This window comes from Desmodus rotundus, chromosome 5, assembly GCF_022682495.2.
Source record: "Desmodus rotundus isolate HL8 chromosome 5, HLdesRot8A.1, whole genome shotgun sequence".
Classification (NCBI taxonomy): Eukaryota; Metazoa; Chordata; class Mammalia; order Chiroptera; family Phyllostomidae; genus Desmodus; species Desmodus rotundus.
In genome coordinates this window covers 107,257,645-107,282,462 of record NC_071391.1, presented here as the reverse complement: position 1 = coordinate 107,282,462, position 24,818 = coordinate 107,257,645, and the positions used below count along the sequence as shown (strand labels likewise).

Sequence of the window (24,818 nt, the reverse complement as noted above, 5' to 3'; positions counted from 1 at the left end):
GTGGAAAGAATTAAGAGGTCCCTGACTGGTATGGCTCAGTGGGTTGGGTGTCATCTCGCAAACCGAAAGGTGGTCAGGGTCCCTTCCCCAGCAGGGAACGCCTGGGTTGTAGGCCAGGGCCCCCAGTTGGTCAGAGAAGCACTCGTGGATGTTTCTCTCCCGCTCTCTCCCTCCCTTTTCATCTCTCAAAAATAAATGGAAATAAGTAAAATAAAAAGTCTGAGAATTAAGAGGGCTTTAAGTAGCACTGTATGTAATTATCAGAACCCATCAACCTAGTAGTAGAAATGAACAACAGAGGTCAAACAGATTGCAGAGAAGAGAGATCTAGTGAGGATATATTTGTATTGTGAAAGAAACATGGTGGAAAAACTTTTCTTTGAACATAAAAGGGTATTAAGACTGACTTCTGAGAATTTTCTTAAATCTTCCATTTGAGCTGACTTGTACTGCAGCTAATTAGAAAGCCTTCAGGGGTTTTTGTTTTTGTTTTTAAATGGAACATGCTTCCCTGGCTGGTGTGTCTCAGTGGATTGAGTGCTGGCCTGCAAATCAAGGGGTCACCGGTTTGATTCCCAGTCAGGGCACATGCCTGGGTTGCAGGCTAGGTCCCCGATAGAGGGCACAACCACACATTGATGTTTCTCTCCCTTTCTTTCTCCCACCCTTCCCCCCTGTCTAAAAAGGAATAAATAAAATCTTTAAATGGAATATGCCTTTACCTTTAATTAATGATGTGTAATTAACCTTTCAGTTCTTTGTTTAGTAAATCTCTTACAATTCATGGAATGAACATTGTGCTTAGAAGGTAGAGCACTCTTTGGTTTACCAACATTCTTTCCTCACTTCTAGAAATCTACGTTATGTTATTTTGTGCATAATTACAACAGTCCTTCAGTTCGCTGCTGGAAACTTCTGCTTTCAACTTTTTACATGATTTGTTTGCTCTTTGCTTTTGTTAACTCTGGAGAAAAGGGGTTAGGGGAGGGGAGTCTCCAGCTTTTTTTATAGATGCTTCATATATGTTAGTGATGCATTCCCTTCCTTTTTAATGAAGACCTAGATGTGTTTGTAACAAATTAAGTTTAATTTTGAAATAGCATGGTAGTATTTCCTTCCAATTATACAAATTTGATAAGAAAAAAAAAAATCAAGAAGAGCCTTGGCTGGTGGGCTCAGTGGATTGAGTTCCGGCCTGTGAACCAAGGGGTCTGTGAACCAAGGGGTCGCTGGTTTGATTCCCGGTCAGAGCACTTACCTGGGTTGTAGGCCAGGTCCCCAGTAGGGGGTGCATGAGAGGCAACCACACGCTGATGTTTCTCTCCCTCTCTCCCTCCCTTCCCCCTTTATCTAAAAATAAATAAATAAAATCTTTTGAAAAAAGGAATTGTTTATTTATTAATTCTGCTCTCTAGAAGCACATTTCCAACCTAAGCATTACAGTGGGAAAACTGGAACTGAGGAGAAAAAGTCAACATGAAATAATTCATATTGAATTATAAATTAATTCCAGTGTTCCGCTGCAACAATAGAGAATCAGATTATTATCAAGTTGAACAGTGTACTTACTCAAATCTTGTAAGGACTTATAACCATTTGGCAAAATGAATGGCTACAGTGTAAGTAGCTACAAACTTAGGTGGTTCAGTAGGCCCAAAATGAGTTTATGGACCACGTAGGGTAGATTTTTCCACTGGTGCTTTATGTATGTCCTCAAAGCAAAAATTCAGTATTCAGTCTCATATTTATTATACCTGCCGATTTTATAAGATAAACTATTTTTAATTGGGCAAGAGATCAGAAAACCTGAAGTTATCAATTAGCCTTAGCAGTCACTAGCACAATAGAATGTGAACTTCTTTTTTTTTAAGATTTTGTTTATTGTTTTAGAGAGAGAAAGGGAGAGAAATACCAATGTGTGGTTGCCTCTCCTGTGCCCCCTACTGGAGACCTGGCCTGCAACCCAGGCATGGTCCCTGACTGGGAATCAAACAGGCAACCCTTTGGTTCACAGTCTGGCGTTCAATCCACTGAGCCACACCAGCCAGGGCTGAACTTTTTTTAGTATGAAGATTAAACAGCCTTAGGTGTTGGCCAGGGTGGTGCAACCTACTTCATTACGTGTGGGGGAGGGGTCAGAAAGGGAACAGTGCAGCTTGCTCAGCTCTCCCCCGCTTTCAAGAGACTGGCAGTTTCTCCTGAGGCCACAACTCCCACAGATTTGTATAGCCAGTGGTTCTGAGGCTTTATTCCCCCCCACCCCCCATGCTGGAGCCCTGGGTTGTGTGATTTGCCTTGCTCCCCATTTGTTCCTCCCAGTTTATCCACACACTAATGTGGGACCGCCTGGGTCTGCAGCCTCCGCCCCTCCTACCAGTCTGGATGAATGTTTAACTCCTTGGTTGTCAGACTTCCATTAAGTTCGATTTTCTGGCAGTTCTGGTTGTCTTTTGTTTTTAAAGTGGTTGTTTCCTCCTTTTGGTGTGCGAGGGGGCAAACATACCTACGTACGCCTCCATCTTTGCAGGAACTCTTGATGATTTTTTAATTCAGGATATTGACACTGACTTGGTACTCAGTAAATACTCAGTAAATTCTTGGTACTTTGTTAATCCAGATTAACAAAATTATACAATAGAACAAATTTAACAAGTCAGAGCTTTAACTTTACCAGCTTACCTGAGTTTCATAGCACGGGTCCTTTAACTGGAAATCAGGATATCGCTGTGAAGAGTAGCATGAAAGACATTGAGCTTATTGCATTTCTAGAAAGTACTCCTATCTTAACACTCACAAGGCTTTACTTATGTGATTTCATAAGCTTATATAGGATGGAGGGAAGGACAGATGGGTAGATAGGTGGGACCCCAGCTACAAAAAGGGTATTTTCGGCAGTATCTTTTGGGTGCTAGTTTGCAACTCCGAGCACAGTGAGCACATCGATTGGCAGAGCTCATTGTGTGGTTGAGTTTCATGTCGGAGCTACTTAGGGAAACCCACCTACCCTTTTGCTAGATAGTTGGTGTGGTATAAATAACAGGAACGTTGTTTGACTTGAATTGTGGGTTTATCTTTCTCGTGCTTATGATTGGATAAAAAGGTAAATGTACATAAGGATGAAAAGCTAAAGCAGAGCTTTTCTGAACACAGCAGAGCTGCGACGGTGGGCAGGTGCTTCACCACATCTTGATTTTGCTCTAGAACCTGGAACTCCTGAGATTCAAGGGCTTCACTTTTCTTCTTTTTTTTCCAACCATGATTGATTATATAACTTGACTCAAGCTGTAATAGAGGAAACAAATGAGGACTGGGAAAGGAGGAAGGAGTTTTCACGTAATGACGGGGCATAGAGCGAGGAAACACGGACTCGTGGGGCTGCACACAGGCTGATACGTGAGAAAAAGTGTGGGTGTCTCATCAGAAATCAGCTGAGTTGTTAGCTGTGAAAAAGGAAAGGGTGAGGGAGACACGTTTACTTTTCCGTATTTCTTTGCCCTCAGCAAAATAGTGCCTTGGAAAGGGAAACTTTCACTGGCTTTTTGTAAAACAAATGTTTGTAACTTCTGAATATCTCTCTCCAAGTATTAGCCAAGAGCGTTACATTTAATATGTAAAGTGTTTATAAGTACTGCTTTCTGAAGTCATTAAATTCTTGGAGTAAGACACAGTGGCCTTCAGAATGATAACAGATTTAAAACATGGCTTCTACCCATGTATTTCATGGCCTGTCTAAAGAGCAGACTAGCTCAAATGTGACCACTATTGAATAATAACACAGGAAGGAGTCAGAGAGGGCTTTGTGACTCGATAGGCCTTGAAAAACGGGTATGATTTCAAAAAGTTGACAGAGTGGGAAGGGAATGGCATTATCCAGAGGGAGAAGACAACATGAACCACATGATATTGAGACATGATAAACTGAGAAAGAACGCAGTAGGTGGTGGGGATGGTAAGGCATCAATTGTTGTGGGAAATAAAGTTGAGTTGGCTGGGTAAGGCCAGGTAATAGAAAACCTTTAAAACCTGCGTTGTCTGTCCACTTGGTGTGGTGTGGTGGACATTAATGAGGCATTTTGGCACGTGTGCGGAGGAATGACATTACTTTCTTCACCATCATGTGACCTGGGCTGTCGTTTGAGAAGGGAAGTGTGGTAGACTTTGAGGGATGCTGTGTTCTTTTGTAACGGGGGGGACCTAATCGCAATGATTGTGTGGATGAGCGTGGATCCCAAAGGGCAGACAGTGCGAAAGCTGCGCTGCCTGTTCTAAGACCAGGTTGCCCGAGAAAGGGTGCATCGGACAGCTGGTGTCACTAGGAATAACGATGCAAGATGATGTAGGGAAATCACAACTTTTGAACAGATATCTCTAAGGGAAAATGTTTCTCATGGATCTAAAACTAGTCATATAGCCCTGACTGTTGTAGCTCAGTTGGTTGGGCATTGTTCTGCAAGCTGAAAGGTTACTGGTTCGATTCCCAGTCAGGATACATGCTTGGCTTGTGGGCCCCAACTGGGGGTGTGTGAGAGGCAACTGATTGAAATTTCTCTCACATACCAATCTTTCTTTCCCTCTGTCCCTCCCTTCTCCACTCTCTGAAAATAAATAAATAAAATCTTTAAAAAATAAAACCAGTCACATAAAAGAAATAAACGAGTGTATCAAGTCTGTGGCTCAGAAACCTAGTCCAGAAATGCCAATTGCCAAGGCAGTTATTTCACTTAGGACATTTGCTGGTAACAAGAAGCATGGCGTTGCCCTGACTGGTGTGGCTCGTGTGGTCCGAGAGGCTGATGCACCCAGTTGGTCAGCCTCGTTACAAAGAACCAACCTAGCACTTGGGCATCTACTGAATGATTTTGGTGAAAAAACGATCTCTGTATAATGCTCCAGTCTAGCTTCAGTGAAATCCAGGTTATGTGCGGAGCAGAGAGGCACTTTAAAATGTAGTGTTCCATAGCAGTGAACAGAGTGAGCAAGAGGCTTGTTGTTAAGCGTACCGCGTATCCCTCCCCCCCCCAAAAAAAAACCTTGGAAAGAACTTACCACGTGGGATTTAACTCTTCCTATGTTGTTTTTAAAGCTCTACACACCACCCACAGAGACAGTGCTATCTGGTGTGGGTGTATGAGTTCAAGAAAGAGGCTGGAGGAAATCTGAACTTGCTTTTGACTGGTTAATAAATTACATGAGGATGAATGTGTGGTGCTCTTGTTTAAAAACAAACACCAAGCGTGCTGACTTTAGATTTTGTGCTTGTGTGTGTGTGGACATAGCCTGTCACAGGGGAAAAGTTTTGCAAGTTAAGCAGTGACTTGGTGTTTCTGCGTGGACTTCAGAAGGTTTGCTCTAGACATCGGTCACCACCCGCGTTAAGCGTGCGCACTGACTGTTGCTTGCTGTGAATCATAAACTGGGACCACATGGGGAAGTGGAAACTGTTGGGCTCTCAGCATGGGATCTCAGTACACTGGAAAAGGTTTCCAAAAGGGTTGCAGATAAAAAGCAGGACTGTTGTTGACCTTCAGTGGCGAGGTGAAGCAGAAGGGAAGGGCTCGAGCAATAGCAAAGACAGCATGCAAGGACATCTGTGAATAAGGATGAGGGGAGCAGTAAGTAACAGTAACAGCTGGTGTTTCATACAACAGGGTGAATACTTGTTATTTTTCAGCACCATTGTGTATTTGAGCTATACTTGCTTGATTTACTCAGTTATAAGATAACTAGACCCTTGTCAAAAATACAGATTCTAAAAATCTAAATTCCTAGAATCAGTTTCCAGGTAGAGGCATAGGGAACTGTAATTTTAAAATCTTTAGTCAAATTAAGAAAACACTGACTTAGGCCAACTCAGTAACCCTTAATGTTGACAAGTTGTCATCATTTTAAGTTAATGTGTTACATGGAAGTTTCTTGTTCAACTAATAGATATTACTATATCATGCGGCAGTAGAAATATAATAAATGCTAATGTTGACAAAACTCGTAATATTAGGGTTAATAGCTTATCCTTTGTGGGGGATTTTCTTGCCTTGTAAAAAGGATTGGGCACCACCGTGTGGGCGTAAAGACACACTCAAAACTAAACAGTATTCGTGCCCCTGAACGTCAGCGCAGCATTCCGCCTGTCCCCATCCCACCCCCATCTCTTCCCTGTTTCTCCCACCCCACTCTGGTCTCGCTTCCCTTTCTTCTTGCTTTCTCCGTTACCTCTCAAACAGTACAACCTTCAGTCACCAAATTCTTATCCTAAACCATGAATTAGTTTGCTAAGTACGCAGTGTAAAACCTGAAAGGTGATCTCTAGGCATCTGGTCCCATCCACAGTGGAGCTTAGTTTTCCTTTTGAAAGTCCTCATCGTAGTCAACTGCACTTGGCCCAAGTGTGGCGACGTCTTCCACTTGCTTGTAATCTAGTCTCAATTTTTCCACATGCGCTGTGAAACCAGATGGTACTCCTGCCCCAGTAATTCCTTATGTTGGTAGTTAATTCCTTATCCGTGGTTATTATAGAAGTTTATTTGTTTGTGTTACTTCTCTCTGAATGAAGCACTTCTGAATACCTTCATCTTGCCACCTTAGCACACTTACTGTAATGAAATATAAAAGACATGGAGTTACAGAACTGAAATTAATATACAACGTTAAAGGTCTTGATTGTCTTTGTATTTTACGTTCCCATCTCAAAGGTGCTTTTCTAGTTTGTAGGAGATTTTCAGTCTTATTAGAACATTCTTGCCCTGGCTGGTGTGGCTCAGTGAATTGCATGCCAGCCTGTGAACCAAAAGGTCACTGGTTCGATTCCCAGTCAGGGCACATGTCTGGGCTGCAGAACAGGTTTCCCAGTTGTGAGAGGCAACCAATCAGTGTACCTCTCAAACATGGATGTTTTGCTCCCTCTCTTTCTCCCTCCCTTACCCTCTCAAAAAAAAAGAAAAAGAAAAAAAGAACATTCTTAGTATTGTACATTTTGTATCTGTACTTTCCTACTCTGTCTTCCTTCCAAGAATGCACATTCTTGAAGAGACTTTTCTCATCTAAGAATGTTTACGTGTGTCCTCAAAGTACTGAAACTTACGCAACTACCTTCTCGTAATTCAGGTTGTGCATAGATTTTACCCAAAGGCCAATCTAAAAAACAAAGAAGATGCCTTTTCCTTTTGGTGGTTATTTTGTCTTTGGATAAAAATCATTTACACACAGTCTTGTGATATTATAATAATACTACACATAGTCCAGCACCTACTAACTGTTGCAAAATGCCGAGTCTCAAAATATCTAAGTTGGTTTGTTTTATTTTTAAACAACTGGAGGTTGTTTATCCAAACCTTGTTGGTATCTTTGCTTTAACAAGCCTGGTCATGGTTCCCAGACAAGAAACAAATCACACTGTCCTGCATTTCTCAGAGAGGTTACACTCTAGTTAAGGAAGACATAAATACATGAGAACTAAAACAAGTGTATCGAACACTATTACTCAGTGTCACCAGGCAGGAACAGCACAGACAGTAAAACCTACATTCCTAGTAAAGGGAGAGTTGATACTTTTTACTTCGTAAACTTGTGAGCAGAAACAATTGATTTTCTCTCTGACAGAATAAAGTGCCCAACCACCTTTCTAGCATCTTCTGAGAAAGGCACATGCATGTCTGTCTACTTCTCTTTGCCTCACAGGCACATCCCATTATGACCTCCCTACTTTTTCCCCACAGTCAGGTTTAAACATTATTTCTCACAAGCATCTTAGGTTTTCTTTCGTTTATTTGTTTATTTCTAGAGAGAGGGGAAGGAAAGGAGAAAGGGAGAGAAACTGATCGGTTGCCTCTTGCATGCCCTGCAACTGGGGACTTGGCCCACGGTCCAGGCATGTGCCCTCATAGAATCCAACCAGAGACCTTTCAGTTTGCAGGATGATGCCCAACCCACTGAGCCACACCAATCAAGGCTTAGGTTTTCTTGAGGTGATTTCTCAGTCCTGTGGCAGATAATCAGGACAGCTGGCTGCTTGGGCATTAGAAGAACTGGGATCACAACAGAGTCATTCTCAGAGGACTGCTGCTTTCGAGAAATCCAAGTAGGTTCTTTTTCCCTCTCTATCCCCGCGCAGTCCTCCCAAGTCTCACCTTTCCCTGCCTCCTCATCTCCAGTGCTCCTCTCTTCTCCCACACTGCCGTAAGGGGCAATAAGCTCACCACCAAATCCCACATTTTTCTCCAAGTGAAAGAATTTAAGCACAGGACGCATGTGTTGGCAAGGTGAGTCACATATCCTATCCTTAACTCTTTTTTTCCCTAGAGAGGCACAAGCCTAAAACTTTAACTGTACGTTTTCCAGGGGCTCCCTTTGATCATGCTCCTGTGCTTCAGACTTGTGTTCTTAGCTGTGTTCTTTAAGATTGAAGTTCTTCATACTTTAAGGCTTAGCTACCATTCTTAGATTATCATCTGTCTGTTTGGGCCTCTGGAAGAGTAGGGGCCTTTCCACTAATAGTTCCTCATTATTTCTGTCCTTGTCCTCTCCTGCCTCCTTCCACCACTTCTGTTGAAACCACTGTTTCAGAAACCTCATTTCCAACCTACCAAGCCTCCTTTGCCTCCCAACACACCATTTTATTCCCACTTCCTCCTCTTATCCCTTGCCCTAAGGTCCACGGGGATATTATATTAGTCTTCTAATTCTTGACCTTGCCCTTCCCTGATCTCAAGCTTTTGTCCCACCTACCCTCTTTTCTCCTTGGAAGTCCAGTTCATGAAGTTATAGGCATATTTGCATATGATCAGCAATCATTGTCTGTCTTACCGTATCACATTTAAAATATATAAGTAAGAGCTCTGCTGTCTTATTTTGAGATTGGCCCTCAAGTCTAGCTTGCTCTGGAAAAGCTTATGTCTCGGTCTTTACCATCCAAGACTGGACTTAGTCAGGCATAATGTGCACTGAATAGCGTATTTTAATTTTGGGGAGGGGGGAACTATTTTGCTAGACCATGTGAATAAATCGGAACACTGCTGAGAGGCTTTACCGGAGCTCAAGTTTGAACTGTCTGTCGAGACTGCGTGTCTGGCTCTGAGACGTTGTTTTTGTTGTGAGTGACAGCACTGATGGGCTGTAGTTCTTTCTTTAAATTGTATTTTATTGATTATGCTGTTAGAGTTGTCCCAATTTTCCCCCCTTGGTCCCCTCCACCCAGAAACTCCCCACACTCTTGTGCATGTCCATGGGTCATGCATATATATTCTTCGGCCACTATATTTCCCATGCTGTCCTTTATATCCCGTGACTTCTGTAACAACCAATTTGGACATCTTGGTCACTTTACTTTTTTTTTGCCCATCCCCCAAATCTCCCCCTCCCCTCAAATCTGGCAACCATCAATATGTTCTCTGTATCTGTGATTCTGTTTCTGTCCTACTTGTTCATTTATTTTGTTTTTTAGATTCAATTATTGATAGATATGTATTGCCATTTTATTATTCATATTTTTGATCTTCTCAAAGAAGACCCTTTAACATTGCATATAATACTGGTTTGGTGGTGATGAACTCCTTTGGCTTTCACTTGTCTGGGAGGCTCTTATCTGTCCTTTGTGCTAAGTGGTAACTGCTGGGTAGAGTCATCTTGCTTGTAGGTTCTTGGTTTTCATCACTTTGAATATTTCTTGCTAATCCCTTCTAGCCTTTTGAGAAATCAGTTGATAGTCTTATGATATCTCCCTTGTGGGTAACTAACTGCTTTTCTCTTGCTGCTTTTAAGATTCTGTGTCTTTAACCTTTGGCATTTTATTTACATTGTGTCTTGGTGTAGGCCTTTTGGGTTCATCTTTTTTGGGACTCTGCTTCCTGAATTTGTATGTCTGTTTCCTTCACCAAATTAGGAAAGTTTTCGGTAATTATTTTTCAAATAGGTTTTCAATTTCTTGCTCGCTCTCTCCTCCTAGCGGCCCTGTGATGCGAATGCTTCAGTGGTCCCAGAGGCTCCTTACACTATCCTCATTTTTTTTTCTTTTGATTCTTTTTTCTTCTTACTGTTCTGATTGGGTGTTTTTTGCTTCCTTATATTCTAAACCACTGATTTGAATCTTGGCTTCATCCACTCTACTGTTGATTCCCTGTAAATTGTCATGCATTTCAGTTGGTGTATCCTTCATTTCTGGCTGGTTCTTTTTTATGGTTTCCCTCTCCTTTTTCATGTTGTTGAAGTTCTCTCAAGTTCATCTGCTCTTCTCCTAAGTTCATTCAGCATCCTTATAACCAGTGTTTTCTGCATCTAGTAGAGTTCTTTTCTCCATTTTGTTTTGTTTTCTGGAGTTTTGTTCTGTTCTTTCATTTGAGCCATGTTTCTTTGTCTCCTCATTCTGGCAGCCTCCCTGTGTTTATTTCTATGTATTTGGTAGAGCTGCCACGACTCCTTGGTTTGGTAGCGTGGCCTGATGTAGTAGGTGTCCTGTAGGGCCCAGTGGCACAACCTCCGCTATCACCCAAGCTTGGCACTTGAGGTGCACGCTCTGTGTGGGCCGAATACACCCTCCTCTTGTAGTTGAGCCTTGATTGCTGTTGGCAGGTCAATGGGAGGAAATTACCCAAGCTGATCAGCTGCAAGGACTGGCTGTGACCACTGATCACCAAACTCCAATCACCATGGAAGATCAGCTATGTAGGGGCCCACTCCACAGAGTAGGCCTTACTTCAGCAGGGCTGTGTTGGTCCAGTGTGGTCTGTAGCTTTCCATTGGGTGTGCTGGCTCTGGAGTTTCCAGGTGGTGCAGGCCAAGGTCAGCCCCCACCCATGTTCTGTCCAGGGCCACCTGGCATAAGCTACAAAGTTGTCTGCAGATGGCTGCTATTTATTTTGGTCTTGGAGGTTCCCAAGCTGTGAACTGAGGCCAGCTGCTGGTAATGCGGAGCTTGGGGCTACTTAGCAAGAGGTATAGGGCTCACTGAGGCCAGATGCTGCTTGTTGGAGAGGATTTAGAAAAATCTGAAGCATGAGCCAAGACAAGCCATTTGTATGGAAAAGCCACTGGAAACAGCTTGGCTGAAAAGTTGGGTGGGGCGGAGCCTCAGGGAATCACCAGGATGAGGCAAACAGTGTGAACCAGGTTGCTGAAGTCTCTGATAGGTGTCTGCCTGCCAGCTCTTTGTGGGGAGGGCTCCAAAAAGGTACAGTGGCCTTGCCAGCAGTTCTGTTAGGAAGAATGTTGTCCCCCAGTTCTCCACCTGGTGCCAGACACTTCAGTTCTTACCCATATGCCTCTGGTGCCTTTGAAGCTGCTGCCCCATGCTGGAGCTTGGCGGGAGTGAGTCTGAGCAAGTTTGTCAGACCCTTGTATGGGCCCTTCAAGAGGAGCTGCCTGTGAATCCAGGAATTCCTGTGTTCCATAGCTTCAATCCCCATTGGTTTTCACAGCCAGAAGTCGTGGGGACTTACCTTCCTGGCACTGGAACCCTGGGCGGTGGGCCTGGTGTGTGGGACCAGGGCCCCTCACTCCTGAGACGCCCCTCCCAGTGTTGACCTACCACACATGGTGGTGGGACCAGCCCGTTCCTCCACTGCCCCTCCTGCCAGTCTCAATGCGATTTCTGCTTCAACTCCGTGTTTGTGAGACTTCCGTTCATCTCGATTTCTGGCGGTCCTGAATAACGGGTGTTGTGTAGTTTAGTTGTACTTTTGATGCGGCTGTGTGAGGAGGCGAGCGTGTTTACCTGTGTCACCATCTTAGCTTCCTTTCCCGAGAGCTGTGGTTCTTGCCAGGCCTCCCCTGCGCTCACTAGTACAGGATCTGCTGTGTTTTTGCCTGGTTAAAACTTGCTGGTAGTAAAATTTACAGTGAAATATACATCCAGAAAGATGCCTAATCAGTGTCCACTTATTAAATCTGCTTTCTTTTTCATTTCAGATTTGTCCTATATGTGCAGCATTACCTGGAGGTGATCCTAATCATGTCACGGATGACTTTGCAGCTCATCTTACACTTGAACACAGAGCCCCTAGAGATTTAATATCCTTTCCAGATGCAACAAAGGAAAAAGTTGTTTGTAACAATGGTCATTTTGATTCTTTTTAAGAACAGTGTCCCCAAAGAGAAAAACTAACTATTCATTTTATCTTATTTAGTTTATTTGATGTTTTCCTAAAAGTGACTCAGTGTCGAGATGCAATTTCTTCTCTTTTCATATGCTGTATGAGCTATATGCTATAGACATGACTCATTTTATATGAGTCATGCTTATTAAGTAAAAGTTGACTTGCTCATCATTGTTAGTTTATAAGATATTTTGATCAGATTGTAAGTCCTCAGGAGAATGTTTTCAGACAAAAGAGGAAAATGCTGGTCCAGATTAAAATCTAATTAATGGACTAGAAGGAGGGTTTATTTGCTTCCCTGTCCGTTCTCTGTTGTCTTCTGTTGCAGGTGGGATGGTGGGCAGATGTGCATTTGGGGCTTTTTTCCCTTTTGGAGTCTCCTCCAGGGAAAGCCATTTCCTGCCCCGTCACTGAGTGGGATAGCATACGATCAGGTCCAGCTCTAATGTCCTTTTCCACTTTCATTTCTGCTTCTCCTTCCCAAGCCTATCTCATGAGAGTTCTTGGCGTCCTCCCAGTAATCTCCCGAAAGTTTACTAGCCCACCAGAGTAACTGAATTTGTAGGCGCCGTGCTTCTGGTTTCAGGTTATGAATTGTTTTTCAGAAACGACCACTGATTAACGTAGGGTTTTGTTCTCACGTGAAGGTTTCAGTGTTCATTGCATTTTGAAGCAATTCAAGCGCAAATCACAACTTTTCTCTCTGCCAGACTTTGTGCTTAATTCTTTTGAATGCCTCTGGGCAATCATAATTCATACAAGAGAGAAACTAGTTTGGTGGTTTTCTTGTCCTACAGCTCTCATGCCTTGATCACAGTTCCTAATTTTCTAATTGGAAACATGGCCCTTTAGAGTTACAGGAAGAGAAGTGGAAACCAATGGAAAGTAAAGATACGAACCCAGCCAAAGATACTAGAGTGTCAGCCTGACCTGAGCCAGTGCTCAATAAATAGAGGAAGCCATTCTTTCTCTCTCCCAAGTGCAGGGACCCTGAAAGCAAAACAAAGAAAGCAGTGGTTATTTTTTAAGAGCATAAGGAAACCCAGATGGGCCAAAAATACTTAAGCCTTTGTCACTTTCCATTTCATAGAAAAGAATCCTATGACAATACTCAGAAGGGCTGTGTTTGATCCATACCTCACTCCATCTGCGTGAAGAAGCCAGGCAAATAATGTAAAACCGAGCTGTTACCCTGACTCTCTCTAACAAGTTCATGGACCTCTAGTGAAATTGGTATCCATTCAGTAGACCGTCCCTATCATCCATTCAACATCATTCCTGTGAGATTTTTATAAGAATCCCTGGTTACCAAGAGAAGATTAAATTATGTAAAGTATAAGAATACAAGTAGGCATTTGTTACATTTTAGATTCCAAATGAGTATTACTATGAAGTTCTAGAAAACAAAATGTTGGCATAGCAGGTATCCCAGAAACATGAATTTTTCAGGTGCTTTGTGATAACTTTGACATGAGGGAGAGGCTTCTCCCTAAGTCTCCTGGGCATCACAATCTTTTTTTCTTTTTCTTTTCTTTTTTTTAGCAGCAGCATAGAAAAAGAACTTAAACACAGGTTGAAACTAGTAACCCAGAGGACTTTTACTCCTGAATTTAAATCATTCATAATATTCCTTTCTCTTTACAGACTTTAACTGAGATTTGGTCAGCTTATATATTAGCACACTGTCCCCAGATATAAAACTGATGCTTATTAATTGTGGTTACGTCAGTGTAACCATGTAAGAAATTCAACACTGAGAGCATCATGGTAAGGGAATGTCTCACCTTGGATATCTGACTGCGCAGCGTCTTTGTCCTTGTCTAGCAGTGTTACTTTGGTTATTTTAGCTGGAACCAGGAGGAAATTTCTTTGAAAATACACATAATATACACACACTCTCACATTGCTTTAGAGTTCATAGCCCTTACAGGTAATAGTTGTGACAGTTGCATTCTAAATTAAATGTGCTGTTTTGAAATGCTTACAATTTAGGAAATCTCCATCTATCTAGCAAGGGCTTAAGTGATTTTTTTTTTTTCCTGTCTGTAAAATACCTGGGGTCTTTCCTTAACTTCAGAGTTATGATGAATCGAGTGGCGTTCGACACGTACGTAGAATGTTTCACCCTGGCCGGGGATTAGGAGGTCCTCGTGCTCGTAGATCAAACATGCACTTTACTAGCAGTTCTACTGGTGGACTTTCTTCTTCTCAGAGTTCATATTCTCCAAGCAATAGGGAAGCCATGGATCCCATAGCTGGTAAGTTATAGTTTCATGTTCATAAAGGAAATGGCTGGGGGCGGGGCGCCCTTTAAATTTTTTGGTGGAATTTGTAGTCCTAATCTCTCATCACACTCATACATTCTTTCACAAAATTTTCCAGAGTTTTATAAGTGTAAAGTATTCTTAAAATAGACAGTCTAATGTAGTTCATGTTATTCCGGTGTTTCTGTAAGCACTTAGAGGCATAAGGCAGTAAGTCATGGCTCTGTGTTAGTGGCCTGAAGTGAAACCCAAGAAAATCATAAGAGATTGAAAGACCACCAAAATGTCATGGTTCAGCCTCCACAAATACACAGATAAGAAAACTAATTGACAAGCCTAACAAATTAAGTTCTTCTCCTACAAGAAAGTGAAGTAGGAATTTCTCCGTGCTTGGCTGGATTTGAGAGCTGTATTGTTATGGAACATACTGAAAAGTGTATGTTCTAACAGCTTGGGAAAGTCTTACTGAAAAACGACGTTTGAACATGGAGTTTCTAGGAAGTCAGGGGATTTAATGCACGGCCACCGTGGAAGCCGGTCACAGACACAAGGGTTGAGGGTCAAAACAAAATATCAAAAGTCACTGTAGGTAACAGAAGGAAAGTAGACTCTGGCTGGTGAGCACACAATTGAGTATACAGATGTCAAATTATAGTGTTATTAACCAATGTTACCTCAGTAAACTTACTTTTTAAAAATGGCTGTAGCCTGAGACGGAGGCCCACCAAGCAGACAGGCAGTAATGCTGTGGGAGGCCTAGGACACGTTCTAAACGTGTGCGCAGGGTGGAATGCGTACCTGGAAGCCGTGATGTGTGTTGCAGAGCGTACCGAAACGCTGAGGAGTGTAAGTCTGTTAGGGAAACCAGGGACGGTTTCTCCTGTCAGTGTTCTTTAAAATAGGAGGTACACAGTGTGAAGTCATTCCAGACGTGCTCTGGGCCTTTGGATGTGCGATAAACTGAGTTTGGGGGATTTTAAAAAATATTTATCCAAAGGGAATACAGTATTTACCTGCTGTCTTTGGTAGCAGGTTCTAAAACAAAAGGTTAGTTTCTGGGTTGACGGGTGCCCGAGGGGAGTGGGGATTGCGGGGCCAAGTGACAAAAGGTGAAGGGATTGAGACGTGCAGATTGGTAGTTACAAAAAAAAGTAACTCTGGGAGCAGACCTCACAGTTGAGAAGTTCTCTCCATTACTTCAGTTTTTTCTCTCAGTGAAAATTAGTTTATTTTAATGATGGATAATATGAAATAATGGTGTAAGAACTCCTGGGGTAAAACCACAGTGAACAAGAAAACACAACCATACCTGTTCATGAGCTTTAATGATGATGAACATTTGCTAGCCGGGGAATGGCTGCAAGGCAATTATCAATTCCAAGCACGCTAAGTAGGTAGACCCTCCGAGTAGGACAAGGCAATGATTGCACCTTCCTTAGATGAATATGCAGGGACAAGGGTCCACGTTACTCTTAATGAGTACCACCTTATTGAAACAGGAGGGTCTGGATCGAAACAGACCGCTCAATAGGCTGTGCAGGCAGGAGCCCGTCAGCCTCACTGAGCGTCTGCAGTGCTACTCTGGCACTCTCAAATGACAGCACCTGAAAGTGCCAGAGAGAGAAGACAAAGTCAGGTGTGCGAGGGTCACTTAAAAATGAACCAGGTCTCTTGGGTTTAATTCTGATGATTCAGTTATTGAATAAATGAGTGCCTACTGTGTATCAGGCCCTGTTCTGAGAACTGGCAAGATCATAAACAGTACATTTGATCTCTGCTTTCCTGGAACTCATGTTGAGAGGGTTTATGTATTCTGATAGGACTAGTAGATGAATCACTTTAATTTAGTAAAATACTAAGAAAGTGTAACTGCATTAGCTCATTAAGCAAATAAGCAATACTATGTTTTGATTAAAGCAAGTAATTGTATGGATTAATATGCATGTGGGCATTCCCCACACATAACTCCTTCCTCCAGGAGGTATTCTAAAAAGTACTGCTCCGGCTGAAACTGCATGTTGCCATGGGTACCTGCCTGTTGGCCATCATTTTTAATGTTTCTGGGGGGAAAGTGGTCTGCACCCTTTTGTATTCCACAGCGTTTAAGTAGACACTAATGGTCTTCAATTTCCATTGGCAGAGCTTTTATCTCAGTTATCAGGAGTGAGACGTTCTGCAGGAGGACAGCTTAATTCTTCTGGCCCTTCCGCTTCTCAGTTACAACAACTGCAGATGCAGCTGCAGCTGGAACGGCAGCATGCCCAGGCAGCCCGGCAGCAACTGGAGACCGCACGCAACGCGAGCCGGCGCACTAACACGGGCAGCGTCACCACTACAGTCACGCAGTCCACGGCTACAACCAACACAGCGAGCACGGAGAGTAACCAACAAACTGTCCAAAATTCCCAGTTTCTTTTAACAAGGTGGCTCATTTATTAACATTACTTTCAGAAGCAGTGTTTATTAGCACTGCACAGTCTGAAACACTCTTGTGCTTATGTATGCTGTTAAACACTCTGCCTTTGACCAAACCATTAAAGCCCACAGATCTCTAATCAAAACTGCATATTCAGTATTTCCCCGAGAACGTGGAAAATCTTATTTTAGATATAGTGCAAATGCTGGCGGTCTTGCTCTAACAGCATATCATCATCTAATAAGAATTTCTGTTCCCAGATTGCCCATAAAACTTAAACACCGTATCATTATATATATGGGATGTATTAGGTACACTTATTATCATAATTTCTTTGCCAATTTCAGTCTTCTGTGAAATATTAAAAGGTACACGAGAGGATTTCATAATGAGTTGGTTTTCCTCTGAGAATTTTGTAAAGAAGCAGTATTTAAATTCTCTCAGTCGGTGTACACAAAAATAACTACTAAAAGAAGGGTTTACCACAGTGTAAGGAATACTCAGTACACTCAGTAAACGGCTCTGCTGGATGGAGCAGAGCTCGTACTTGCTTCTGAAAACTACCGTTAGCACCTGAATGTATTCCTGTGCCAAAAGCCTCACAAGCATTTTTATGTGACATTTAAGAATATAAAGTAGTTTAGAAAGAGCAATAATGAGTAGGCTTTGGCTCAACATTGAATAAATCTGGTCTGATTTGGTCTTTTAATGGAATAGAGGAATATAAAGTAAAAACTGTGACATAAAGAAGAAAATTAGTGTAATACATCAGTTGTCTCCAAAATGCAATATGTGTGACAGATGTTAGAAGAAAATACTATTTCTATGTGTATTTCTTTTATCTCATACTTTTAAATGTCCCTGGCACATTTACAGAGTTGTAAATAACATACTGTGGATGCAGACTAAATAATGTTTGTGGGCCTCCGTCTAGAGCCCCAGCTTTGCTACTTACTTAGTTGGGACCTTAGGCAAGTCACTTAACTTCTCCAAACCTCAGTTTTATCATCAGTATCCTGTGAGTTTTGCCTCTAGGGAGAGAGAATTGTTTTGAAAATGAGTTGAAATACTCGTGTGTGTATGATCTGGTTCGGTATCTGCCATAGAGTAAAGGCCCAATTAATGGGACCCATTATTTTTTTTTATAGGTCTGGGCCGGGAGTTTCAAGTAGGGAATTTACCTTTGAATTATCTCTGCAAAAGTCAGTTACGGTGCCTGGTTATTACCAGAACGTGTTTCAGATAGATTTGCTTGCTGCCATGTAACCTGACCTGCAGGGCCTGACCAGCAGCAAGCATGTATCACTTGCCAGATCTAGGTACCTACCTCAAAAAGGAGTCCTACCAATGTGCATACGCACTGAGAGCTCACTGGCCTGTGGGTGGAACGGATATCTTACAGCGCTCATTAGGAAAGACGTCTTCCATCCTGAGCAGTGTGGCTTAGTTGATTGGGTGTTGTCCTGCAAACCAAAAGGTCGCCGGTTTGATTCCTGGTTGGGGCACATGCCTGGGTTGCGGGTTCAGTCCTGGCTGGGGCACATACGGAAGGCAACCGATCGCTGTTTCTCTCTTGCATCAATGTTTTTCTCCCTCTCTTTCTCTCTCCCTCCCCCTCTCTCTAAAATCAAAGTAAATTTTTTAAAAAAATTGAAAAAAGACATCCTACCTTCGCCCCTTTGTTTGTTTTGTTGTTGTTTTTGTGTTGTTTTGTTAGCTCCACACTTGCCGGCTCGATAGGGGAGTTTTCTCTGCTCAGTTTTCTACACTAGACATCCGGCTCGCAGGGTATGGTGTGGGTGATTCTGACTGTGCCTTCTCAAAGGCCCCCTTCTGTCTGTCACCTGACACTTCACACTGCGTAGTACCTTGCAGGCCGCTTTCCACATCTTTCATTGTATCATTTGTTCCTGACTCATGATTTACCTAAGGCAGTATTTCCCAAAAACTGCTCCCTGTGTTTCATATATTATAAGGAATATATGTAGTTACTTATGTACATTTCTTTTTCCCCTGATGAATAAGTTTGGGCAAAACTAACAAAAATAGTTTATTTACCATTGGATTTCTAGAACTTCAAATAACATATTAACATGCATTGTGAATGCTCACGGCCAGGGGTGGCTGCAGTGTCCCCAAGGGGACATCCTGGTCTCCGCTCACACACTTGTGTGACCTGTGTGGGGCTCAAGCCTCATCTTTGGTTTCCTTGGCCAGGGGCAGTTTCTGCTTGTGCAGCCCTGGAGCCCATGGTGAGGACACTGTCGTTGGGGGGTCATTGGCCTTTGAGAACATGATTAAGTGCCTGTGTCAGGTGTCAGTCTTACTAATGAAGTCAGCTAGTTTCGCTAACCCCGATCTGAAGCTCCTTAACAGCTTTGCAGTTACCTCTAGATCCCAAATGAAGCTAACCTAGTCCTAGTCCACTACCAGATTCTGTCTGCTTCTCGGGAATGGGACATTTTGTCAGTCATTTCCTAAAAATCGAAGGAGTAATGTTGGATTGATATGCTCTCCAGAGGGTTAGAGCCTCAGCTTGTATGTCTCCAGTGTTCCTGCTTACTACATAGAAAGTCCTCTACATGTCCTTTATTTTTCTGTAGTGGCTTTGACTTTTTTTTTTTCTTTACTAGAGGTCTTTTCTAAAGCTAAGGATGTGGAATGTATTTCAGTTCTTAACACTTTTACATTTTTTGATTGAAAATATGTAGCCTATTAGTTTCCTATTCTATTAGATACTTTCTTAGGATATTCTTAATTTGGGTTGGTTTTTATTTTTTAAGATTTTATTTATTTTTAGAGAGAGGAGAAAGAGAGGGAGAGAAACATCAATGTGCCAGAGATACTTCGATTGCTTCGATCGGTTGCCTCTTGCATCCCCAAGTGGGTACCTGGCCTGCGGTCCAGGCCTGTGCTCTCTTGAACCGGGGACCTTTAGGTTCACAGGCCGCACTCCAGCCACTGAGCCACAGCAGCCAGGGCTCTCAGTTTGGTTTTAACCATTAATGTCATCAGTCATTTTCTTCCACTGTAGATTTAATAGCTTTTTATGTAATTACCTTCCACATCCTTTTGCTATCTTGAAGTTTTGAAATTTGGATCTTTTAATTTGTCTTCTGAGCCATAGATTTAATCTTTTCAGTGGTTTTCAACTTGACAGCTATGAGATTTTGAGCAAGTCATCTTAACTTCTGCTTCAGTTTCCTCTTCCTGTAAAATGGTGATAATAACAGGACTTAACTCACAGGAGTTAAAAGAGATAATACAAAAAGCATTTAGAACAGAGCCTGGCCCATTGTAAGTGCCCAGTGTGTATCCTCCCTTGTTAACTTGGGGAAGCCTCTGTGCCTTTCATGTAGGAAAGACAGTGGAAGCAGGTGCCAGCTGTAAGAAGCGTGGAGCAGCTCTGTCTGCGGGCTCCACGTGCATCTGGCTTCTCTGGGAGAAGCTCCTGTCCTGCACGCCTGCTGGATCTCTTCACTGCCCACCGTCTTCTCCACGTTTTGTTCGTTTTCCTGACTCCATCGCCCCAGCTAGTTTTCCTGTCTGTCTTTGCCACTAAAAATGTAGAGGAAATAAAATCAGTACTGAAACTAAGCAGAATTTTGCGTAGTAAGAATTCAACTCTTAACCATCTGTCCTGTCTCCAGGCAGATAAGCATTCTCGGCCGTTAAGCCTCAGGTCAGCCCTGCTTATTACCAGTTCCTCGGATGGAGGAGTGTGCAGGGGCTGTGAGGGGCGGTTCTTGCCCTCATGGGCTTCTTCATTTCGGGAAGCATTATATCGCAGTAATAGAGAAGAGTCAAAGAAACTTTAGGAATTCCTTTCAGTCAAATATTCTAGTCACTACAGATTTTGTCTTTATCACCAGGGTCGCTGCATTTCCCGTTTTTACTACCCACAGGTGAAATCCCGGTTAAGGAAATCACTACTGCCCCAAGCACCTAATCTGTTAGAAATTTTGTTTTCCTCACAAGAGTTTTCACCATGTGTTCTCTGAAGGGAACACGAGAAGTCTCAATGTGTTTGTCTCATTGAACCTGATGAAAGCACCGCTTGCACCTCAGGGTAACAGGGTCACACTACAAGTGTGAGATGGGCCTCAGGAAAACCAGGGCGGCAAATTAGAGCAGGGTGTCCTGGGGGGTCTCGGGTTCTGAGTGTCACACCTGGAAAGCTTGCGCAGTGCAGGACGTCGCAGAAATTTCACGTGCCGTCGTCCATTGACTTTTGTCCAATAAGGTCTTTTCTTTTTAACTCACGCAGGTTGAACGATCCTAAAATGTCCGAAACAGAGCGCCAGTCCATGGAAAGCGAGCGTGCAGACCGCAGCCTGTTCGTCCAAGAGCTCCTTCTGTCCACTCTGGTGCGCGAGGAGAGCTCCTCCTCCGACGAGGATGAACGGGGGGAGATGGCCGATTTTGGTGCTATGGGCTGTGTAGATATTATGCCTTTAGATGTTGCTTTAGAAAACCTAAATTTAAAAGAGAGTAATAAAGGAAATGAGCCTCCACCACCTCCTCTTTGATGACATCCCAATTCGCAGACAATGTCCTCTGTGCTGTATTTGCCAATGAAAGTGGACAACAACTATCTTGGGTTTGTTTGGTGATTGTAATTTCAGGTCTGTCAATCTTGTTACATTGTGTACATTCAAAAGGAAGAGAGAAAATATATATGATAATCATTTCCACATAACTAATTTTTACTTCTAGCAGGTAAATGTAGGTAGCAGTGCAGGGGTGACCTCTGCTTCCTGTACCTTGCCATGCAAAAGGCTCTCCTAATACTCCACATTCAAACCGAAGAGGGAAATTGAAATCTCTAATGAAGCTGCTGTGTGTATTTATGAATATTAATGAATAAAAACTGCTTGGATGGTTTACCTTAACTACTGCATGAGGTTTTTTGCAGCGTGCATGAGTTTTAGTGACCTTGTTATTTAAAAAATTAAATACAAGGAGTAAAACTTAAACAAAAATAAAAGCCCAAAGCTTTCCCAAACATTATTCAATGGTTACGCGGCAAGAGAGTTACCTGATGAAGTAGCTTTTGAATAATGTCTGCCTGAATCACCTTTCTTTGTGTGCCTCCTACGCATAAAGCCGGCTCTGCGGTGGAATCTGAGGGTTGTAGCAGGTGTCGCGCTCCGCCCTGTGTGACTGTCCTGTCGCCCTGTTCATTATCTCGCGTGGAGCTCAGCCTGTCGTTAATTCACCTGTAGAAGACACACCGGTAAAGCTACTGTCGGAATCTGCTGCAGGGTGCTTGTGCGCCCTGAAAACAAATCCTGTTCGTAGTCGTTTCAAGTTCTTATTTTTTGTGGTTGTTTAAATTTTTTTCAATTGTTCAATGTTTTATTTGGGTGTAGATGAATTCCATTTATTCACTGTTCAACAAAATTAACCTGAATTATGTTGTCTTTGTTCTTGAAAATCTCACATTCTCAATCACATTTTGTGTTATTTATGTATGTGCTTCGTGGTTTGCTGAGACAGATCAGTATCAGGGGAGCTTGGAGGGTTTGCCTTCCCAGAGTTTGTCGATACATTACAACCAAATTCCTAACGCTAACTTCAGCACCTTCTATTTATTGGGTTTTCTCTGGCATAAAAAGTAAAGCCTTTTAATTGAATCATGCCACCTATATGCCTATATTATTAATCCTATGTGTAAAAAAATGTACAGCTTTTTGGGGTTTGTTTTGGGATTTGGATGGGCCGGGATATTTTTTATTTTCTGTTGCAGTTTTTGTGCATAGACTTTCACGATAGCTCCAAGGCAGGGACAGCGGGTCTGGGGTTCGGGGGGCAGTTTTTGGAATGTAAATTTAGGACTTTTAAAAAATGGTGCGCACAGCTTCTGATAAATTTATAACCAGACTTAATCTAATCATGTCTCGTTCCAGTTCTCAGTTCTCTGAGCCCTTTTCTCAGTTCCCTCTCCCTCAGCCCTTTTTCTTTCTCGTGCGTGTTTCTCCATGTCTGCAACATGACAAGCGTACAGACGTGAGCACCCTCCGGTGTTCTTCCGAGAACTGTGAAGTCCATGTTCATCCAAATGTAACCAAAAAGGAACTCACCCCACATGTCTAAAAAACTGTTGCTTCTCCTCTGCAACTTCAGACTCCAACAGTTTCCAACTATAATAGCTTCGTTTTCTTTAATTTCTGACAGAAAATGTTTCAAGGAGAATTTTACAGCAGGCTTCTGGTTCTGCTAGAAGTCAAGTCCAGGCGTGATTTCTTTTTCTCAATTGGTTGTTGAAACGTTTCAAAAACCAGTTTTCAAGCTGTGGTCTTTTCAAACACATCTTCTGCACATAAGTCACACATTTCAATAAAGCATTTTCAAGACTGTTGACCACTTGAATTTCTTTGCTGTTGGTGAATTAGCCTAACCATTACTCGGAGATTTTATATCTCTAGTCCAGTATCTTTTTTTCTTTTTATGCTAAACTTAGAGGTCCTGATTTTGTGTGAATGCATTACTTTGGATGTGAGAAATAGAAATTGCCAATTACATGCTTTCCCTTTTCTGCACAAATGATGGGAAAATGTAAGATCCTTTTTTTTTTTTAACGTGGTTTGAGGAAACTAAGTTCATTTAGGGCAGTTTAATGTAGGTGATGAATTTAACACTTCAGAAGACTTCAAGGTTCATAAGCTTCCATCTCATGTCAAATACTGTATATTAATTATTTTCTACCAGCTATTTTACAGATACCTCACCTCGTCCTGTATGTAATCAATAATCATGTATTATCTTAGGACAGAAAGACACAGACTATCAATATAAAATATATATTTTAAGTCCTTCAAATTCTTGTGTCCTTTTTGTTTAGTTTCTGAATTAACCTATCTTTTTGGAATTACCGAATAATAATTGCAAAGACTTTGATGTAGAGGAGACAAAATGAAGATACCATTGTTTATTTTGGCTACCCCTTCAAATTTCTGACTGCCAGATCCTGAGTTTGGAGAGGTTTTGTTTTGTGTAGTTTTGAGCCTCTAGGGTATAATAAGTTTGTAAGTGTTCTACAGCGCTTGTCTTTACTTTGTTAATAATTTCAATCTTTCTGTCCAAAGTATTCTGGAAGAGTTTTATGTTATGACTCCGAGAATCCAAAAAAATTTTTTAGTAAAGAGGAAGACCTGCAGAGAATGTGTATTTCTGTGTATGTGATTTATGGAACAGACTGTGCTGAGTGTTCGAGAATCCAGAGTGCTTCCCGCTGGACTCTCGTATGTGTGGGGCCCACGAGCGTCACAGTCCTGGGCGCTTAGTCGCAGAAAACAATGGAATTTGCAATTTGACCAAAATAGTGGCATCTACCTCATGACTTCCTCATACTGTCATTCATTTAGTTTCCTAAAGTAGTTGAACTCTGAACAGATGGACATTCCTGTACTTTTATGGCAATAGTCACAAGATACAATTTCTGTTACTGGCTACAGTGAAATACTTGGATTTGGATTTAGGTTGTATAGTTGTTGTTAACCCACAGAATTGGGAGTCTAGTTTTACTAACTGTAGTGGATTCTTGTTGATAATTAGACTCAGGTAATTTAAGAGAAAGCCCATTTCCCTACGGCCCCCAAGAAATTGTGGCTTATGATAGCAGATTGCATTATTAGAATAACAGAAGCAACACCAAAGTCTATCGCATTCCCCTCGCTGTCCCCTCAGCCCCATGTTTCCTCTCGGCACTCGCATTTTCAGTAGTGCACAGCAGTCGTTTTTCTGAGCTGTAGACCACAAGAAACAGCAGCAAAGGGCCCGGCAGCTCTCATGGCCCCTCACAGCAAGGATCCACTTCCCTGTGTACTCTACTCCACAGCTCTGGGGGTCCGTGTAAACGTCAGTAGTTCATACCTCTTAAAGGGCCAGTGAGGAAGGGAGGTGGTTGGAGAAAAGGGACCTGAACGGGATCCCGGCCACTGAAAAGCACTCAGTAAAAAGTCTGTCACTGGAGTCATAGGTTAGCGCAGCCCTGCCTGTGAATCAGGAACGTGTAGAAACTACCTACATAGAACAGTGGGTGCTGCTAAAACC

The 24,818-nt window shown here is 42.4% G+C and overlaps 1 protein-coding gene across 2 annotated transcripts in view; it reads left to right on the top strand.

Annotated features, from left to right (window-relative positions):
• KCMF1 (potassium channel modulatory factor 1) overlaps positions 1-23,124 on the top strand; it is a 75,882-nt gene extending 52,758 nt beyond the window's left edge. For both annotated transcript variants that reach the window (XM_053923681.2, XM_024558450.4), the window contains exons 4-7: positions 11,896-11,997; positions 14,167-14,341; positions 16,488-16,770; positions 21,031-23,124. In XM_053923681.2, coding sequence (XP_053779656.1) covers positions 11,896-11,997; positions 14,167-14,341; positions 16,488-16,770; positions 21,031-21,292 — 822 coding nt within the window. In that variant the 3' untranslated portion in view covers positions 21,293-23,124. The remainder of the gene's footprint in view (positions 1-11,895; positions 11,998-14,166; positions 14,342-16,487; positions 16,771-21,030) is intronic.
• The last annotated feature ends 1,694 nt before the right edge of the window (positions 23,125-24,818 follow it).